At 41.9% G+C, this 20883-nt stretch overlaps 2 protein-coding genes across 2 annotated transcripts; both read left to right on the top strand.

The window, feature by feature from the left end:
- Nucleotides 1-1338: 1338 nt before the first annotated feature.
- LOC6584653 (sushi, von Willebrand factor type A, EGF and pentraxin domain-containing protein 1) lies at nt 1339-14726 on the top strand. Its single transcript, XM_002010261.4, has 14 exons — nt 1339-1718; nt 8614-8876; nt 8956-9430; nt 9505-9657; nt 9730-9879; nt 9940-10116; nt 10186-10481; nt 10709-11117; nt 11184-11363; nt 11437-11563; nt 12626-12738; nt 12817-13170; nt 13254-13769; nt 13825-14726. Exons 1-14 carry the CDS (start codon nt 1580-1582, stop codon nt 13956-13958), a joined length of 3486 nt encoding a protein of 1161 aa, XP_002010297.2. The 5' UTR covers nt 1339-1579; the 3' UTR covers nt 13959-14726.
- Nucleotides 14727-17854: 3128 nt separating this feature from the next.
- On the top strand, nt 17855-20556 carry LOC6584652 (titin). Its single transcript, XM_002010260.4, has 6 exons — nt 17855-18101; nt 18167-18270; nt 18336-18407; nt 18472-19111; nt 19182-19960; nt 20041-20556. The coding sequence occupies exons 1-6, from the start codon at nt 18011-18013 to the stop codon at nt 20437-20439; spliced, it is 2085 nt and encodes a 694-aa protein (XP_002010296.1). The 5' UTR covers nt 17855-18010; the 3' UTR covers nt 20440-20556.
- The last annotated feature ends 327 nt before the right edge of the window (nt 20557-20883 follow it).

The following is a 20883-nucleotide window of genomic DNA, read 5'->3' as shown; positions in this document are numbered from 1 at the left end:
AATTGAAACGAGTTGATCTCCCACACTCAATATCTTGGTGAATAGTAAAAGTAGAACATTTCACGAAAGCGAAATCAATAAATAATATAGCCGTGTTTGTAGATGGTATATAATCATAAATATATCTGCATACATATACATAAATAAGTGTGTGTGTGTGACATAAAAAAAAAAAATCAACAACTGAAATGTGGATTACGTTTCGAAGTGAATTGTGAATTGCGACTAGTGAGTGTGTGCGTTTGCCTGGCTCGGATTTGGACTACGATTCCGATACCGAGTCGGACTCCGAGTCGGATTTGGATTCGGTTTGAGCGCATTGTACTTTCTCATATGGATTCAATTAACACATCGTATATCGAATTAATGAAACACTAACCAAAAAACTAATGAACCACGGAGTTTTGTGGGGCTTTTTTCTTTCCTTTTCGTTTCTTGCCCAGTAGCGATCGACGCACAACAAAAGCCACATCGTTGATAATTAGTGAAAGATACTAGCCAGATGTAACGAAAGTCGGAGAAACCGGTCAACGAAATCCTCCACTCAATAGTCATTTATATAAATGCATAAACATAAATATATATACATATATCTACATATATTTAAATAGCCTGTAACTCTATTGCATTTGAGTTATGACAGCATATGACAGGGCATTTCCTTTTGTTTATTACCTTTTGACCTATTTCTAAATATACATATATCTGTATAGATATAGTATATATATATATATATATATATATATGAATATTTCTTTTGAATAGACCGTTAGACAATAATAATATTTCGCTTGCATAGCCTTGCCGCTCGGCCATATATACAAAGAAACATTTGAAGGCCGTAGGTTAAGATTTCAAAACAGACACCAAACAGTTCGGGCCATAAGCAGCCAACTTATCCAAGAATGTGATTCCCATGGCAAAAAAAAAAAAAAAAAAAAAAAAAATACAGAAATCAAAACCACAGACGCTGCATAAAGTAAATCCAGTAAAGTGGTTTTTCGACCCCAACAACAATCGCATAATGCATAATACTCTATCTATGTAAGTGCTTCCCAAGCCAATCTACTACCAACTGGGAAGCCAACATGTATATGTATATATATGTGTGTGTGTGTGTGTGAGTGTCTTACATGTTGAATGAATTTTCGGTTTCAAATAGTTTTGAGCTTCAAAGTCATTGCCCGGTTATTGTGATTTTCTTCTTCTACTTCATGTTTAAATGCATCTGTTGTTGTTTTTATTTTTTGTATTTTTTATGCACCATTACATACACACACACACACACACACATACACATTATTCATATTCATGACTATCAAGTGAAAATTTCAGTGTGCAAAATGAAAATCTTGTGAGAGCAATCAAAACTCAACGACTCCGGCTCAGCTAGTTTGTTGTGAATATTAATTGAATATTGTGTGCACTTAAAACATACATGCGGCACATGCAATTAAATACATAAATTACTTAAAAACTAACCGTACATAGTGCGACGCCAAGCTAATCAACAGCTAATACCACCACCAGCAGCAGCAGCAGCAGCAGCAGCAGCAGCAGCAGCGAAAAGCAAACAGCCATGTTTTGCTTTGGCCAGAGCCAGGGGTTATTGTTCGAATCGGTGGAAAACGTTTTCCATAGAGCCATGGCCTTTACGAAACACTCACTCCTGGTAATGATGATGATGATGTCGCTAATAGCACACGGAAATTGTCACGGTGAGTTCCTTATCACCATATTATGTTGATGATGTCGATGATGATGATGATGATGATGATGATAATGTTGATTTGGGAAAATGCTTTTATAAGAAATGCAAAGTGCAGATTGCAGCGAATTACTTATAGATATTGAAAAGTAATTTATAGTTATACCATAGATACAATTATTTTAAGAGATTTCAGATCTACAGTGCAGCTGTAATGCATATAAAGTTTTCGTAATTTTTATACCCTGAATCCATTGAATGTGCGAAATCAGGGTGTAATGCTTTTTTTTTTTAAATGTATGTAGTAGGCAGAAGGAGGCGTGGCAGACCCCATAAATTAACCATATATTTGTGATCAGAGCGAAGAGTTGAGTCGATTGAATACTGTCCGTCTGTCTAGCTGTCTCTCCGTGTGTGTGATTATCGATTTCTGAAGATATAAGAGCTAGCTAGAGACTTGAAATTTAAAAATGTTTGTAGATCCGTCTACTGCACGCGCAGATCGAGTTACATATTTCTAAAATCGATAACTACTCACAATTTTTTGTTATCGATTAAACACCTTATCAAAAGTCGGTTGTCAAATTATGTCTCCTACATCTTTATAACTAGAATCTCAATATTTAAAATATAGATGATTGTGTATTTTATAGATTTTCGAAAGGTTCAGTGGAGCAATCCCTACAATAGCTTTCTTAATTGTTTAAATTTTCGATACCACGTCCCATTTGTCCAAAATATGAATAAAACGTATTTCAAATACTAAAGATTTATTCTTTGGCATATATTTCATGTTGTGATATTTTGAAAGATTTATTTATGTAGCTAGTCCATCTACAAGAAGATTCATTCAACGAATTAGTTTTCATAGAACACCCCGAGTGCAATCCCAATTGGATTATTAGTTCTTTGCCTCTGAGCCCCTCAGGGAATCTCTTAATCAAGCAGTCTCGTCTAGTTATTAGTCGAGCTATTTTTAGTTTCAAATAATTTTGGCAGAAGTTTGACCTAAAATCAAGTCTAGAGCAGATCATGTAGACGTATTTGATATACATATGTGATAGTTTAAATTACATTTGCATACTTCTAGCAACATTTGGACTAAAAAACTTTTTCACTCAATATGAAACTGATCGAATCCAGTTCTCAAACCGCAGACCGCAGATTAATGCTAAGGGCTAATATCATATTTACAGATCACATAGCTCTTTGCATTCTATGCTAAACAAACAGTTGGTATATTTCCATAGTATGTAAACATTTTCATTCTCTTTGGTCAAACTTTTGTGTCTATTAATTTCAAAAAGAATTACTATAAAATGAATACATGTACATCTATATAGATATATCATTCGAATTAGTATACATTTTGAAAGCCAACAGAAGAAATGAAAGAAAGGAAGACGAAGAATTGTCTGCAGTTGTTGGCTTACAGCCAGAAGGCCTAGAAGATCCACTTTATATGCAACCCATTTAGATCTTATAGCTAGACTCAAATACACCTGCTTCATCCATCCACATTCAAATTGGCATAATAATCGCTATTCAGCTTCAAATACAAATTGGATTTTTCTTGACCCATTTGGGTGTTCGACTTTTTCCAATTGGTCGACATTATTTAAATAATTTTTATTTAACGCTTATAATTGCCGGAGGCAAACGCATTTCGAATTTTGTTAACGACTTTCAAACATTGCATACACCTATGTATGTGATATGTTTATAAATGTCGCTTTTGCGTCGTAACGGAATTTAGATTCAAGCTACCCAACTACCTAACTCTACCTGAGCTGGCTGGCCCAGTTAGCGCAAATGTGAAGGTAGTTCATCTGTCTTTCTTTCTTTCACACTCGCTCATCAGAAATGTGCAAAATGAGTATATCAGCTGCTTGACTCTTCAAACACTTCGCATCATGCGCATTCGGAAATCCACCAAAGTCTCTGAGAGAGTTTGATAATTATAGATAATTAACAACTTGCTCAACAGATCATTCCAAATGTTGTATATTTGCATAGCTATTTATAGGTATAGCGACCTTTGTATGCATATACGCAAAACTCCCCACACATTTCATATGAAAAAAAAAAAACTTTAGCTTCAACTCATAGCCATATTGGCATAGCCACAAACTTATTGACCAATAACACATGCCAACAGGAATTGGTAATTAAAACTTGTAATTTTTTATGGCTCTCGATCACTTGAATCGCAATTTGCAACCAGATAAGATCTATCACGTCATGTTATAGGAAGTTGCTTGAACCAAAAGTGAGGAAAATTTGTTTTTTCTTTTGATCAACATGTTGTATCTGAGCGAGTATTACTCTAGTATTGCTCTATCCGAAAACAATTTTGATTTTCCGATTTGCCAGTCTCCCAATATAATATTATATGTGGAAATCAGCAGAAATATAAGATTAGGATTAAGGATATACAAGATTATATGTACCAAATTTCAGTCCCTTAGCTTCAATAGCCATTTCGGTTTCCATTCATACGAACAGGCGCATCTGCGGACGGATGGACAGCAAGACCAACATTGCACGCAACCAATATGCTCAGTTTAATTTCGTGAATGAGTATCAAAAGAAAACAGCTGAAGCCAATAAAAATGGTTGAATGTGCCGACAATTTTTGATGTCTGCGCGTAGTATATCTCAAGACTGTGGACTGAATACGAATAATTATAGTAATTATTATTACACGATCTGATCTCTGTTGCGCTCTGACTCTGCCATATGTCGACGAATATGTAAATCTTTCATAAGATAGTATTTTGCATAATATTTTTCTTTACTTTCATAAATTTGCAATCGTTTTATTAATCTGAAAAAATTCGGATTTCATTAGTAGAATTACTTGGAAATATTGTTTGAAATGGAAGTTGCGGTCTATTACCTTATGAAAAAAGAAAATGGTAAAAACATTAATGCTTGCTTGGAATTCAATTTATAAATAGAGAATTGCTTGAATTGCTGGTTTGAACATATTATTCTTAGGCCAAGTTAATGATATAAACTTAACACTTTGTTCCAGTCATAAGTAGGAAATTAATCAGACAAGGAAATAACTTTTATTACTATCATATCATATTATATACATGAATCTATGTATGTATGTACATCTAGCATATACCCACACAAAGCCGAAAGATCCATTGAAGTTATTACGTATGTGCATGCATAATGGTTTAATCTAGATTTAAGCGAGGTCTTCCTTAGATGTTGAGAAATGTTTTCCAAAATTTCTAGTACAATATGGCCATATAGAATTCCGGCTTGATCAAGATCTTAAATGACTATTGTAAATCTATAAAGCTTGGGAAAGAAGTATTTATTTATATAAAAAGTAAGATCAATATATATCATACATTAATTACAAAACACGAATCGCTCTATTTCTAAGTTGCTCAGGTCTCATGGTAGATCCGCTCAGCTCAATGAATAATTGCTTGAGGTGGAAACAGAGTTAATTTCGTTTGATATATATCATGTTTTTCATTTCGATTGGCCGCACAATGCAAATGGCAACCCTCGTACAAGTGTGGATATCATAAGCACTGGTAAAACCGGATAAAGGCGATTGTTGTCTCATAACAATAACTGCTTTTTATACGGCTCTTGGGCATAAGAGAGAAACAAAATAACAAAATCATTGAAGTTAGCAACACTTTGCACAATTGCAACGCCGAGAAGGGAGAAACCTGACATCAACAGCTGCAGCAGCAAACGAAATGAAACGATGCCAAACCCAAGCAAGGAGCATATGCATATCAAATTTAAATACGTCTAGCAATTGATGATCAAATACTCTATTCTGGGCCGAGCGAGCGCATGGTTCAAATTGGCCTTAACTCTTGACCTTTTCATCTCGGCCTGTTTCAAAACTTGTCGCTCAGGGGCTTAGAATAGCTGAAAGATATTTGAGAAAATCTAGTGATATCTCTTCCTAGATTAATTTGCTTAACATTACAATCTTATCATCTCAATCTAGAGTTTGATCTTCGACTTGCTGTAGGGTTTCTATACTGTCAAAGGCAGACAAAGATGGCCCAAATTGAATAGTCAGAGAAGAGCTTGAATGGAGAACATCGCTGATTCTTATCTATACATATGTATATAGATATCCATTTTTATATACATACATACAATATATATTTATATATTTGCGAATATTTGCTAGAGTCCAACTCGTTTTGTCTGTGTGGGAGAAATTTCAATTTGTTTTCAATCAAATCCAATTCAAAACTTGTTTTCAGCTCTTTTAGGAAAATGTCGATCGCAACATGAAATGTGTGTGAGTGTGTGCGTAAGTGCCGATTCCAGATGGTATGGGAATGTTTTAATGTCTTAATGGGCATACAAACAACACTAAAGTCTAAAGCTAAAGAAGAGGCGAAAATCATGTTACAGTTGACTGCAATTGCCTGCGTAATGTAATAATAATAATATCTATGCCAATAGTAAAGTAAAGCTCACATAGTATATAGTATATATTATATATATAGATGTATGATGTACATAGATAGGCAGATAACAATAATGAGAGTTTTTATTCTAAAATTGTTACAAAATTTGAATAACAAATTTTCGGTTGGAATTTCTAGGCATAAACATGTGAATATTTCAGCATTATGGGAAAATTGTAAAACGAAAAAAGAAACAGCAAAAAAAAAAAAAAAAAAAAAACAGATTTTAAATTGTTCGTTTACAAATTATGGTCTCTGGGAAAAAAGCCTAAAACATAAACGATTATATATTATATGCAAATTAATTGGGATCTTGAGTTCTAACAAAGGAAAGTCAAGAAGAAGAAAATTAAGTAGACAACTTAATAAATTTCTAGACATTCGTTTTTGCATAAATTAGCCATTTGCCATATATTAAAGTATGTATGTATATGGATGTAGTAAAGTGCTTAAAAAATAACTTTTCTTTCTCTTCATTTCTTTTTTACAAAGTATTTTAATTTATCTATGGATTATTTAACTTATATCAATAAAAAATATTTCAATACGTACATTTATTTTTGATTATTGAACTACAAAAATTTACTTGAAGTTTTTCGCAATATTTTTGTAGTATAATTTAATAAATACCCTATTCTATTTAGTAAATGTTTTCTTTTACTAAAAAATAGTCAAAAAACAGTAAAAAACAAGTAAGAAAGCTCTAGTCGAGACTGCTCGACTACGAGATCCCCTGAACCCTTGGAGCAATAGATATTTCAATACTTTTTCGCGACTTTCAGCTTACACAAGAAACACGCACACACACACACACACACGCACGTACGCACACACAGGTATACATACACACACGCATACAGACACATATACACACACACACGCATACAGACACAAACGCATACACACACACACATACACACACACATACACACACAAGCACCCACGCATAAACACGCATGGGCTGCAGTGTGCGCTTACTATGAGAACTTAATTGTTTAATAACTTTTTTTATGGACGTACGATCTTCATGAAACTTTTAGATTATGATTATAACATGAATATGCATGTAATTGCCAAAGCACAAGTCTCTAGTATTTGAAATACGCTTTTTACAAAAGTGAGGGTGAGGGGGTGAATTTAGAGGTGGGGGGTAAATTTTAACAAAAACCGAAATTGTATAAATTGCATATAAGCATACATTAAAAATTTGGAGACTCTAGCAATAAAGGTGTAGAAGATATAATTTTATAACTGGGTTTCGATAAGGTTTTTTATCGATAAAAAAAGATCGAGATGAGTTATCGATTTTTAATGATAAACTTGATATGCGCGCTGTAATTACGGACATTTAAAAAAAAATTTGAAGTCTCTAGCTCTTATATCTTCTGAAATCGACGCGTTCATACATACGGACAGACGGACAGACGGACAGACGGACAGACAGACGGACAGGGCCAAATCAACTCAGCTCGTCACCCTGATCAAGAATATATATACTTTGTGGGGTCTGCCACGCCTCCTTCTCCCTGTTACATACATTTCAACAAAACCATTATACCCTGATTTCCCATTGAAAATGGGTTCAGGGTATAAAAATTGCTTTAAAGTTTAAAAAGCTTGCTGTGCCAATAATTTAGTTCGTCACTGTATATTGAAATCAACTTGAAGTCATTCATATTAACAGGACCTACATACATGCATAAGTATTTATTGATATACATATGTACATACATATGTATGTTGTATATACACATATGTACATCTATAGCACTTACACCCAGCCCTAGCCTCAAGACGTTTCCATTCACTTTTAACAATATTATTGAAATGAGTAAAACAAGAACACCAATGTTGTTCTTGCAATTTTATCAGGCAGCAGGGCAAGGCTTACGCTTACTTATACATACATTATATACCGTTGTAAATGGATACACATGTGCATACATGTGCATGCTCCCTGACTCGAAACGGTTTATTAAACGCGTCAACGTTTCGATACTCTTTTCCAAAAACAACTATGCAAAAGCTGACGCTAATTTAGAGCGTGGCAATACTGCTCTCCCCAAAGGGAAGAAATGGGAAGAAGACATATGTATGTATTTGTGCACAGCTGCTTGTGTATAAGTATGTGTGTATGTACACAAACATACAGTTGAGAAAGAAGTGAGAGTATGAAAAAGAAAATGGTGCATTGTAAGGCGACCAAATGAGAACATCGGATCTCTCGCTCGATCACACTACACCTTATGAGTGAGCCAGTTTAGATGAGAGCGCAGGAGTGTAAGGGGTCAGAAAATACAAACTTCAGTTATGTTTAAAAAAAAGCGCGTTCTAGTTGTCACATCCAAGCTTGAACACACATACCTACATACACACATGTACATATGCATGTATGTACATAACAGTAAATAAAGCCCTTTTCGTGTTTCTTTCCAGTATGTGGTCCGCCGGCAGTGCCGCTAAATGCCAAAGTTCGCACAGTGTCCGGTGAGACGGGCATATCGGAGGCGCATTACACATGCGATGCCGGCTACGAGCTATTTGGATCGCCAACAGTGAAATGTGATGCGCGGACCGGTTGGGAGCGAGAGCTGCCCTTCTGTGGTGTCAATGTCGCCTACCGGAAGCCAGTTAATCAGAGCTCCTATACGCGCAGTGGACCGGCCAGCTATGCAAACGATGGCAAGCCAGGCAACAAGGTAACATATACATACATACATACATATAGTATACATATACGATATGTCGAGGCATCATCTACAATGTTGTCTCTCATAGAACCCAGATGGGCAGGAGTGCTCCGAAACGCAAAAGGAGCCATCGCCATGGTGGCGTGTTGATCTCTTGGCACCGCAGGCGGTGCATGTGGTGCGGATTACGACGCGCGGCTGCTGCGGCCACCAGCCGCTGCAGGACCTGGAGATACGTGTGGGCAATAGCAGTGCGGACTTGCAACGGAATCCACTGTGCGCCTGGTATCCGGGCACACTCGACGAGGGCATTGTGAAGACTTTCACTTGCGCCCGGCCGCTCGTTGGCCAATATGTGGCCATACAGCTGGTCGGTGTCGAGGGCAGTTTGAGTTTGTGTGAGGTGGAGACTTTTACAAATGATGAATTTTCGGTCGATCGCTGTCTCAGTCCCAAAATTGGCGTTGATACCGTTGTGACGACATTCTCCAAGACATGCTACGACTTTCATATAACGAAAGGAGAAAGCTTCGAAAAAGCTCAAGCCATCTGCAAGCAAACAGGCAAGTACACAGCTCACGTCAAACTATCGATGACACATTTAAACGATAGCGCCATCCTTTCTGCCCTCAACCAGGTGGCAACCTCGTGCACGAGTTTCGCGGCGCGACCAGTCAATACATTTTATCGGAATTGGAGCGCCGAAAGTCAGAGCTGAAACCGCAATTGGTCTGGATCGGCGCACAAAAGGAGCCGGGCATAACGTCACGCACCTGGAAATGGGTGAATGGTAAGACCTTCGATAATCGCCAACTCTTGTCTATGCAATATATACAACGGCAAATGGCTATGCTGATTGCAGGCGAAGTGGTGCAGAAGCCGGCATGGGGCAAGGATCAGCCGAATAACTACAATGGCGAGCAAAACTGCGTTGTCTTCGACGGCGGGCGCAATTGGCTCTGGAACGATGTTGGGTGCAATCTGGACTACTTGCATTTCATATGCCAACACAGTGAGTTCAGCTGCATCTCTAGTGCCAACACCTGTCTATATGAATCTCTTGTCCATTTAGCGCCTTTGTCCTGCGGCTCACCGGATGCGCAGCAAAACACGACGGTCTCGGGCAAGAAGTTCACACTGGGCGAAAAGATTCAATACGATTGCCCCAAGGGCCACTCGCTGCTGGGCCACGCCGAGCGCGAGTGCAAGTCCGATGGCACCTGGAGCCATTCAGCGCCCAGCTGCAAATGTGCGTAGAAGGACTCAGCTAACTATATATATATGCGATTAATTCCTACAAATATCTCTCAATTGACAGATGTGGATTGCGGCCCACTGCCAGAGCTGAAATTCGGCTCGATACACCTGTCCGAGGACCGCACCAGCTACGGCGTGGTGGCCACATACAGCTGCCACGAGAACTACACGCTGATTGGCAACGAGAATCGCACCTGCCTGCAGGACGGCTGGAATGGCAAGCAGCCGGAGTGCCTCGTCGACTGGTGTCCAGATCCCCAGCAGATAACCGGCGGCCATGTGAAGTTCAATGACAAGCGAGCCGGCTCCACGGCCACATATGTGTGTGAGCCGGGCTACGTGCTCGTCGGCGAGGCCGTAAGTCAAACTCAGATATCATATCATATCAAGTCACAGCTATGCACGTTCCCGACGTGAAGACGCGTATAGTCGCATTGCGCAATGCTCGTCCGCTTCGTCGGGAGACTGAAATTGTGCCTCGGCCTAGGCCATTTTCATCAAAGCTCTTGGCCACACATTTATCTATCTATCCTATATCTATGTCAATATTGAGTATCTTTTACTTATTCCTCATGTCATTCCAGATTATTTCCTGTGGCTTGGGTGGCGAGTGGTCGAGCAAGACGCCTTCGTGCCGATTTGTGGATTGCGGCGCACCCGCGCGTCCAGATCGTGGCATATCGATACTGGTGAACGGCACCACGACCGTCGACTCGGTGGTGAGGTACGAGTGCGACGAGGATCACTGGCTGGACGGGCCGTCGGAGCTCTATTGCACCAGGGATGGCAAGTGGTCCGGCGAGGCGCCGGTCTGCGAGCTGGTCACGTGCGAGACGCCGCAAGTGCCAGCCGGTGCCTTTGTCATCGGCTACGACTACAACGTCCACTCCAAGATACAGTACAACTGTGATCCGGGCTACATAATGCACGGAAATCCGGTGCTCGAATGCCTGGACACAGGCGATTGGAGCTCCGACGCGCCCTACTGTGAATGTAAGCAGTCTGTATGAAAACCTGAGGCGAATCCCATCTAATTTAACTTCATGTCAACCTCCCCAGATATCGACTGTGGCACCATATTGCCCATACCCTATGGCACCATCAAGTATGTGTCCAACACCACGCACGTCGGCTCCGAGGTGATCTTCAGCTGCGCGCCGTCCCACAAGCTGAGCGGCCCGCTCAAGCGCAAATGCCTGGAGACGGGCATCTGGAGCGATGCCTCGCCCAAATGCGAAGGTAGAGCTACTCCGCTAAGAACTCACTTGAAAGTAATCTACCATTTAATGTTGTATTTGTTGTTGTACTCTAGAAATCCGCTGTCACGAACCTTTGTTGCCCACGCATAGCCTGTTGTCCGTCACCGGCAATGATCGCATGTACGGCCGTACTCTCATACGGACAGCCGATTCCACACAGAACACGGCGCAGACATACAAGTGAGTTGTGCTAAAGCAAGAGTGCTCCAGTCGGGTGCTCTCGACTGCCAGATGCACTGTTAGCAAGTAAATAAGCAAAAAAACTCTGGCTCCAGATGGAACGAGCAAAGCTCAGAGTTTCATTGTGAAATATTATATCTGGTATCTAAAAACGAAGTAGGATTATCATGAGATTGTGTAGAGTAGCTTTCACATATCTAACTTCTAGGTTTAGATTTGAATATCGATTCTCCTATAATGAGGAATTTAAATGAGAAATATAGAAATATAAAGCAATTATATATAGATATAGGTATTTTAAATTAGTATGTGCTTATCTGCTTATACAAAGTCCATATATTAATTTTTGACTAAATATTCACATTCATCACAGAAACTCGCATATTGAGTTTGATATCTCTTGATATCGATTCTTATCGACAAATGAAGATTACCCGGATATAAATATAAATATAATTATTTGAAATTAGTTAATATACATATATATTATTTAAAGTCGAATAGAAAAACTTTATATCTAAATATCGATTCTTATCGATAATATAAAGGTTGATTGAATGAGGAATGTAAGAATTTGTGTGTGAAGACTTAAGCTCTTTAGCTTCAGCTATAGCTCAGAAGATGGGATACGAATATGGAGCAACAGATGGGCGTACAGACGGACCTGGCTTAGCTTGGCTTAGCTCGATGTCTTGATAAAAACTTACATGTATTGCCTTGAGTGTCTCTCTCTCTCTCTCTCTCCATCTCTCTCTGTCCCGCTCACCCATTTCTTATGAATAGAAAGTTTGTTTTAGTCAAGAGTCGAATTATCTGCCTTATGAAGAAATGTTGGACTTTCTTACTCATCATGTGTCTGCGTATAGCGAATGTTGGGCCAGCGAGAGCAATAGTATTTGTTTAAAAAGATCATCTATAATATAATATACATTTATTTGTTTATACTTGAGTATTTCACTTAGTTAAATTCAAGTATTTAGCTCACTTTGAATATGGAATCTTGCACGAAATCTTGCATGGAAACCAGTTTGTTGAAATGTAATCGAGTTGTTGGCATTTCAGAATTGGAGCGTTGGCGAAATACCGTTGTGAGCGTGGGTATAAAATGGTGGGCGAGGCACTGGCTACCTGCACGGATAACGGCCAGTGGAGCGGCATTATACCAGAGTGTGTCTGTGAGTAAACCGATCAGAGACCATAGTATATGTATGTATGTGTGTGCATGTATGGAATACAATATTGAACTCTTGCAGATGTGGAGTGTGGAGCACCGGAGAACATAACGAACGGCAAGGTGACCTTGGCCACGAATGCCACCTACTATGGCGCCGCTGTGCTGTACGAGTGCAATGTCAACTACAAGCTGAACGGCGTCTCGCGGCGATTGTGCACGGAGCATGGCAACTGGAGCCACGAGGCGCCCAAGTGCGTTGAGGTTGTCTGCGATTTGCCAAATGTGAGCGACGGCCTGATTGTCGAGGCGGAGGTGCGAGCTGTCGGCTCGGTGGCGCTCTTCAAGTGCGCCAAGGGACGCATTCTGATGGGCAACGATACGCGCATCTGCCAGAAGAATGGCAAGTGGTCGGGCAAGAATCCGACGTGCCGACGTAAGTATCATTATATATATATATGTATATATGTCATGCATCTCTGATTTGTATTAATGTGCTCTACGCTTGAACTGCAACAGCTGTGGACTGTGGACGACCGTTAGCCATTGACAACGGCCGCGTGATTGTGGTCAACGACTCGACGCTATACGGCGGCTCCGCCGAGTATCACTGCATACCCAACTACCAGCGCATCGGGCAGTACTTGCGAAAGTGCACCGAGGAGGGCGCTTGGAGCGGCAAGCAGCCGCGCTGCGAGCTGGCGACCGTCGAGGGCCAAGAGAGCTCGGAGCTGGGCACGGGCGTGGCAATCGGCGCCACAGTAATTGTCGCCTTGCTGGTCATCTTTGGGCTCATATTCCTGTATCGCAACAAGGCGCGGCCCGTCAAGAACACGGAGAATATTCAGGCGGCCGAAACGAAAGATGAACGCAACGCTGCGGTCATGTCCTACTCCACGCTGGAGGCAAACAACCGCATGCACATGGACAACAATCCATCGGCGACGTTCAACACATTCCAAGGCGGAGCCGCGCATCGGGGAGCCCGCAATAATGACAGCGCTGTGGGCGGCGAACGGGTGAACAATCGCTCAGGTGCCCATTGAGATAATTATTGCATAATCATGAACTAATTGAAATCCATTTGCAGAGAACATCTACGACCAGATACCAAATGAACAGTTCTACGATGCGCCCTACGAGATGCGCACCAACGATGAGGTATACGAGCCGGAGCCAGTGTCCAACAATGTGATCACCATCAATGGCATTTCAGTGCGATAAGGAGCATGTGGCTGCTGGCTCGCTCCCAACGAGCCCCAATATGCGCACGCCTGCGTCATTAATGTTAACTTGTGTTTATATATGTATATAGTAATTTTAGAGAGAGAACGTGAAAGTAGATCGAAGTATTCAAATGACCATTCAACGCCTACTACCCACGCTAGACACACTGAACACGAAATACTGTTTTAACTTTTGTAATTAAAGACCAGAACACAATCGTGAGTAAAATGCTCCTCTGGCCCATGACTGTAACATCAGCACTGACTGCCCAGTCCGTCTCTCTGTCTGTCTGTCTGACTCTGGAACATTAGCTAATTCATTTGAGATGTATCAATATCCAGTAATTGATTAGATCGAGACTCATTTCATATACTTTTCTATACCACTGGGTGCCATATTTAAGCCCTGAAAACTTCATTTCGCCTGGACTGAAACGAAAACTGAGAGCAGAATGCGAGAGACTCTGATTGTGTGGATGTGTGTAACAAGAATGCTCCTCGCTGGCTGGGTACAGGGTATCTGCTAGTCGGTCGCCCTCGACTAGAGCACTCTTAATTGTTTTTTTTTTTAAATTATTACGTATTATATACATATATATATATATACCTATATATAAAGTAAAAATATGTATAATCGGAATGTACAACTTTGTTATGCAATGTGTAAGTACTCGCTAAAGCTTAAGTGAAAGAGAAGAAGAAGAAGAAGAAGAAACTATGTTGTACTTAAATAAATATGTGGTTAACTAATGTATTATCATTGAAATCGAATGTACATATAAACTAACAGATGTATGTAAGCAATCATTTATGTTTCTATTATATACACATTTACATATGTATATACTCAATGTTGGTATTCACCATTTGAAGCCTTCTTGAGTCGATCGTATTAGTTTGGTTTGGCAATGATCATCGTTTTCAATATCATGGAATATATTCTTATGCTCATTTACGAGATGAATCGGGTATATTGGCTTTGTGCAATTCTCGCCTTGTTATCCGTATTCCAGCTACTCTCTATTCTGAAACTGGAGACTTGAAATTTGGACACTGTAATCATAGGCATTAACAAGATTTGCCATTACGCCCACAAGAGGTGTGTCAGTTCGGAAAATAGTAATATTTAGTTGATAGAAATGCTATTACCTAGAGAGCTGAAATTTGTAAAGTACAATCGTTCAGTTCAAGATATTTACGATACAAATTTAGATTACTTTCTATGAATTCTTTAGAGAGTCTTGCAATATAAATACATTGTTTTACATAACTTTTGAGCTTCTCTTGAGGATTACAAAAAACAAGTAAAACTCTTTTTGGCAGTATTAGGCAGTCGGTGGTTGAGCTGCGCTTTTTGTATAAAGAGTATGAATTAAGGCCGATTAAGTGATAAATAAAGATAAACAAACTCAAATGGTATCGTTGAGAGCATTGGATCATAGGAGCTGCATCCACTTGCTGACTTTGCGTCCGCAACGTTTCCTGCCCTGGGTACCCCAAGGAGAATAACATCATTCTATTCCATGGATTACCCAACGGTCTAATGACATCGATATGGACGAGGAATTGGTCCAAGGTCCAGAAGTCGCTAATGGACAGTGAATGAGAGAGCATTCTTATTTGTTGGCATATTACATATATTTATGCTCATTCACGTAAGCGAATGTGAGTATATTGGTTTTTGTGGCATGTACGTCAACCGTTCGACTTTCTGTTCACCCGTACGAATCCTGACTAGAGATATTAGATTTGAAGTCATTCACAAAACTGAAAGTGAGTATATTAGTTTTTATACCCCGAACCCATTAAAAATTGGAAATCAGGGTATAATGGTTCAATTGAAATATATGTAACAGGCAGAAGGAGGCGTGGCAGACCCCACAAAGTATATATATTCTTGATCAGGGCGACGATTTTTGGCTCAGTCCAACTGTCTGTCCGTCCGTCCGCTTGTCCGTATTATTATTGACATATCAGCTCGAAGGGTTCAGGGGATCTCGTAGTCGAACAGTCTCGACTAGAGCTTTCTTACTTGTTTTAAAATGTCTATTATTCGTCTGGCCCTCCGTCTCACTGTTCATCTTTATGAGTCTTGACTAGAGATATTAATATGATATTTATTATTATTCAGTATATTGATTTTATGCAATCTCATTATGGAACTGCAAGTGAGTATATTGGTGGTTGCCCAACATCATCTGCTCGTCGGAGATCAAAAGAGCCAAAACATCTAATAAATCACTATTTGCTTGCTCTATTGAGTATTCAAAAAACATATATATAGATATATACAATATACCCATGTATATAAATCAGCGGCGCAGAGCCGGATCAATCCATATCCTGCATTGTTTTGATGCTGTCAGTGTTTATGAGTATTCTGCAGTTGGTAGTTCCCGTTCTTGCTATACTACTTGTTTTTTAATATTTTTATACCCTGAACCCATTGAAAATGGGAAATCAGGGTATAATGGTTTTGTGAAAAGTATGTAACAGGCAGAAGGAATCATCTCAGACCCCATAAAGTGTATATATTCTTGATCAGGGCGACGAGCTGAGTCGATATAGCCCTGTCCGTCTGTTCGTCCGTCCGTCCGTCCGTCCGTCCGTCCATCCGTCCGTCCGTCCGTCCGTATGAGCAAAAGGATCTCAGAAGATATAAGAGCTAGAGAGCTGAAATTTGGCATGCATACTCGTGTATACCATAGGCAGTACAAGTTTGCTTTATTTTTTCGATAACTCGTCCGATAACTTTTTATCGAGAATAATCGAAAAATCGACATTGTTTTTTCAGCTTAATTTGAACACTTTTAGACCTGGAGACTTCAAATTTGCGTTGTATATAAAGTTAATAGATACAAAGATTTTGTAATTTACAGATTTTGGATACCACGCCCCCTTCGCCGCCAATTTTAAGTACTAGAGACTTGTGCTTTGGAATGTACACACATTTTAGCCTTATGATTACGCTCTAAAAGTTTCATTAGGATCGTAAGTCTACAAAAGAAATTATTCAACAAATAAATTCTCATAATATTGCCCACACTGCAGTGCAGCCCAAGCGCAGCCGCTGCTAGCTGCGCAGTTTGCAGAGCGCGTGCTTATACGTGCATGTGTATGTATGTGTGCATAAAAGAAGTCCAGAATGATTAGAATATCAGTTTGGAGGGTTCAGGGTATCTCCTAGTCGAGCAGTCTCGACTGGAGCCTTCTTACTTGTTTAAATTAATAATAATAATTTAATTCTTATACTCGTCTATTTGAGGAACAGTAATTCGGGTAAGTACCTGGTATTCCCGCATGCTCGGGTTGGTATTGTCCTTGCTATAGACCTACCCTTAGTAATACTGGGGACGAGTTAAGCCGAAAGATGATTTTTCTTTCTCAGTTCTGTGGCTAGAACTCCAGATGGACATGAAAGCGACTAAGGAGCTCCTGGACAAGTTACGGTTCTGAGATAATACGAGACAACTGCATTTGCTTAAGCGTAGAGCTGACGTGGAGGACCTGAGGAGGGTTTCACTTAAGCTCAGAAAAGTGAGTAGGGAGAATGGTCTGCCAGTGTTGGGCTATGCTCCGGCTCGTCTGGTAACTGTGAATGTCTGTAGTATAACCTATGTATGTATTCCAACTTCAGACTTTGTAAGCAGCAGTACAAGGGCACGCATTTGTATAGAAATCATTTCCACTTTTGACAGAGATGGATCTCTCGTTGAGCTCCTCTACAAATACACCTCCATTGTGGCCCATCAAATGAGAAATTTATACACGAGCGAGCATCGTGCCGATGGGCAGACCCAATTTAGTAAATTGTTGCGTCTGGCTGGTGCTGGGACTTTAAACAAAATTGTTTGATCAATATTTCATTGGAAAATGAGTTGTTGAGCTGGGAGAGACGAGTCCGTAATATTGAGCAGTTGTTCAGAACACACACATCAACTAACACTATGCTAGATTTGCACAACAATTTGGATCTTTTATCAAAATTCTTCGAAATTACTTGGATCTAAAATTGCATATGTATCACTTTGGAAGTGAGCTGCGCAGACAATGGCAAGACGTGGAGGAGCACAGCAGTTGCAGGCCGAGATCAATACGGACGAGGATCTAGAGAAGTTCATAGCCCGTCCAGGATTGCTCAGTATGCATACATATATATGTATATATACATATATCTCTCTGATCATGATCTATATTGATTTGCAGTTCTGGAAGTTTACACCGAGTGGTGTGGGCCATGCCTGGGAATGCTTGGCGCATTGCGTAAAGTCAAGTTGGAAGTGGGTGGCGAGGCCATGAGCTTGGCAATTGTGAGTAGCTGCATTCCTCAGTCGACGCTCTAAGATAGCTGATTGGATCTAATTTCCCCACCTAGTGCAAAGCAGACACCGTGACAGCTCTGAGGCGCTTTTACAAGAAGAGCGAGCCCACCTGGCTGTTTGTCGTGGTAAGTCCGTGCAGCTGGCATTCGCTACCGTCCGTTGAGCACCCTGCTTTTCCGTTGCCCCTAGAATGGCCGAGCTGTGAACCTGTTCTATGGGTCGGATGCACCCAAACTGGTGTCCCTCATTGTGAAGGAGTTCGAGAGGTCGCAGTCCTCAGCCCCGCGGCCGACTTACGCAATTGACGCGCTGCAGCCCATCGAAGCGGAGGCGCTTAGAATCAAGACAGATGCAATCGAGAAGGCGGAACGCATCGAGCGGGAGAAGCAGCACAAGAAGCGCATAGACTACCTCACCCATTGCACGGACGTTATCATGGAGAACTTGCCAGATATTGGCGTGACAGTATTTGGCCCACAAGTCTCGCGCGATATGTTCAAGAAGCTCGCCGAGCCAGCCGATCATCTGAAAATGCAGTGCAAGGATCGAAAGTACCTTGAAGTGTCCGCAGCGGACTTTGAGGTCGTTAACTTTGCCTGCAAGAATCCGCTGTCGACCGACATCATCGAGCAACTGGATGGCAAGGAGCTGCTCATATGCTTCTGGAAGATCGACGAGTCCTCTGGACCCATACCGCACGTGCTGGCGACCTACGCGCATGAGCTGACCAAGGAACGTGTTGCACCGCCCGACGACGACCATCCTGCGCCGCATCCAATTCCGCCGATCATCTCGCCGATGAAGGTCAAGTTCGAGGTTGAAGTGGAAGGTAAGTGGGATGTTGGGATTGGGGTATTGGGGTGAGACATTCGATTATTCATATTTGTTTGCTTTTGCAGAGGGCGAAGTTTGGGTGGAGGAAATCAGCTCATCCGAAGAGGCCAGGCAGAAGGCGGCCGAGAAGAAGGCGGCCGAGAAGGCAAAGGCCGGCGCCCAGCCGGATGACGCCCACAAGGAGGAAGTGGAAGACGATGGCGAGGAAGAGGGCAGCGAGGAAGAGGAGGTTGTGCAAGCCATTCAGCCGGCCTTCCCGGGCATGCAGCTGGACCTGGACTTGGGACTGGACGACATCGTTGCCACCGAAGAGGAGGCCGAGGAAGAAGAGGAGGAGGCACCGAAGCCACTAACGCGCACCAAGCGAGTCAAAATACCGCCCATATGGGTGGCCAACAATCGCCGCACCCACGCCGCCCTGATCTATGTGTTCTTCCGCAACCAGACGACCGGATTCCTGCCACCCGATCCGCCACCAGAGCCGCCGCACGTCATCATGGCGTTCGAGGCATCCAAGCGCGATGACATTCTGGAGGTGATGGAGTCCATTAAAGACGATGTTCCACTCTACGGCTTCTTCACCAGCGACACGCCCGGCGAAGCGAAGCTCATCTCGAACTCGATATTCCGCTATGATGACATGAAGGAGACGGCGAAGACCGATCGCTTCGTGCTCAAGGTCAACAAAGTGCAATCCTACACGATGCTCTCGCTGGTGCAGTTCGAGCCGACCTATTGCAGTAGCAATGTGGAAAATGGTCGCCTGGACGCACTCAAGTTCTTCCCGGAGGACTACAAGACCGACGAGGAGATACCGCCTGACGTGGAGCCCAAGCCGAAGAAGGTAGAGTTCACTCTGATTTTGTTCCCTTCCCCTCTTAGGCTCTCGACTAACCCCTCTCTGTGTCTCTTCTCCTCGTGCAGCAAAAGAAGAAGACCGCTGCGGCCCCAGAGACAACAACCAAGCCGCGTGAATCGCGCAAGTCGCGTGACCCGTCCAAAATTAAGCCCGCTGAGCCTGCGGAAGCTGCGGCTGCCGCTCCCGCAGAAGGTGCACCCGCGCCGCCAGAGGGCGAGGCTCCGGCCGGCGAGGCAGCGGCCCCGGCGGGCGAAGGCGCCCCAGCTGAGGCACCACCAGCCGCGGACGCACCACCGGCTGCACCACCAGCAGAGGAGGCGCCACAGCCCGCCGAGGCCGCCGAAGCTGCGCCCGCTCCAGAGCCGCCCAAGGAAGAAGCCGCTGCGCCTGCTGAAGCCGCCGAGGCACCGCCCGCCGAGGCGCCACCAGCAGAGGCAGCGCCGGAGCCTGCGCCAGCCGAATAGTTCCCCAAGTCATACATATATATGTATGTATATATATTGTAGTGCTGTACCATGCCGTTCGTCTCGCAATCCCTGCTAAATACACACTACAGGGCACTCAGTCCGTGTATATACGAACACGCTATTACTTTTATTCCACCATTCGGGTGACACGTTTCTACTCCGCTGCTACTCGTATTAGTAGTAGACTTGAAGCAGCAGAGTCTACTACACTTATTATACGAAAGACTCAGACTCTTACCTAGGAGTCTTACTCGACTACTACTCTCTACATTGTCTTAGAAATTCCACTACTGCTCGTACTCTCTATACTGCTGCTACTTTTAGTCTACTACTAGTGCGTTTAGCTACTACATTTATTCTACTAAAGGCTCTCTCTCGTGCCTAAGACTCTTACTCGACTACTACTCTTTCTATAGTACATATTCTACTATACTTCTCGTA

Source organism: Drosophila mojavensis, unplaced genomic scaffold (genome assembly GCF_018153725.1).
Source record: "Drosophila mojavensis isolate 15081-1352.22 unplaced genomic scaffold, ASM1815372v1 contig_136, whole genome shotgun sequence".
In the NCBI taxonomy this organism is placed as follows: Eukaryota; Metazoa; Arthropoda; class Insecta; order Diptera; family Drosophilidae; genus Drosophila; species Drosophila mojavensis.
Note: the sequence above shows the minus strand (reverse complement) of the source record. Positions and strands in the feature narration are given on the sequence as shown.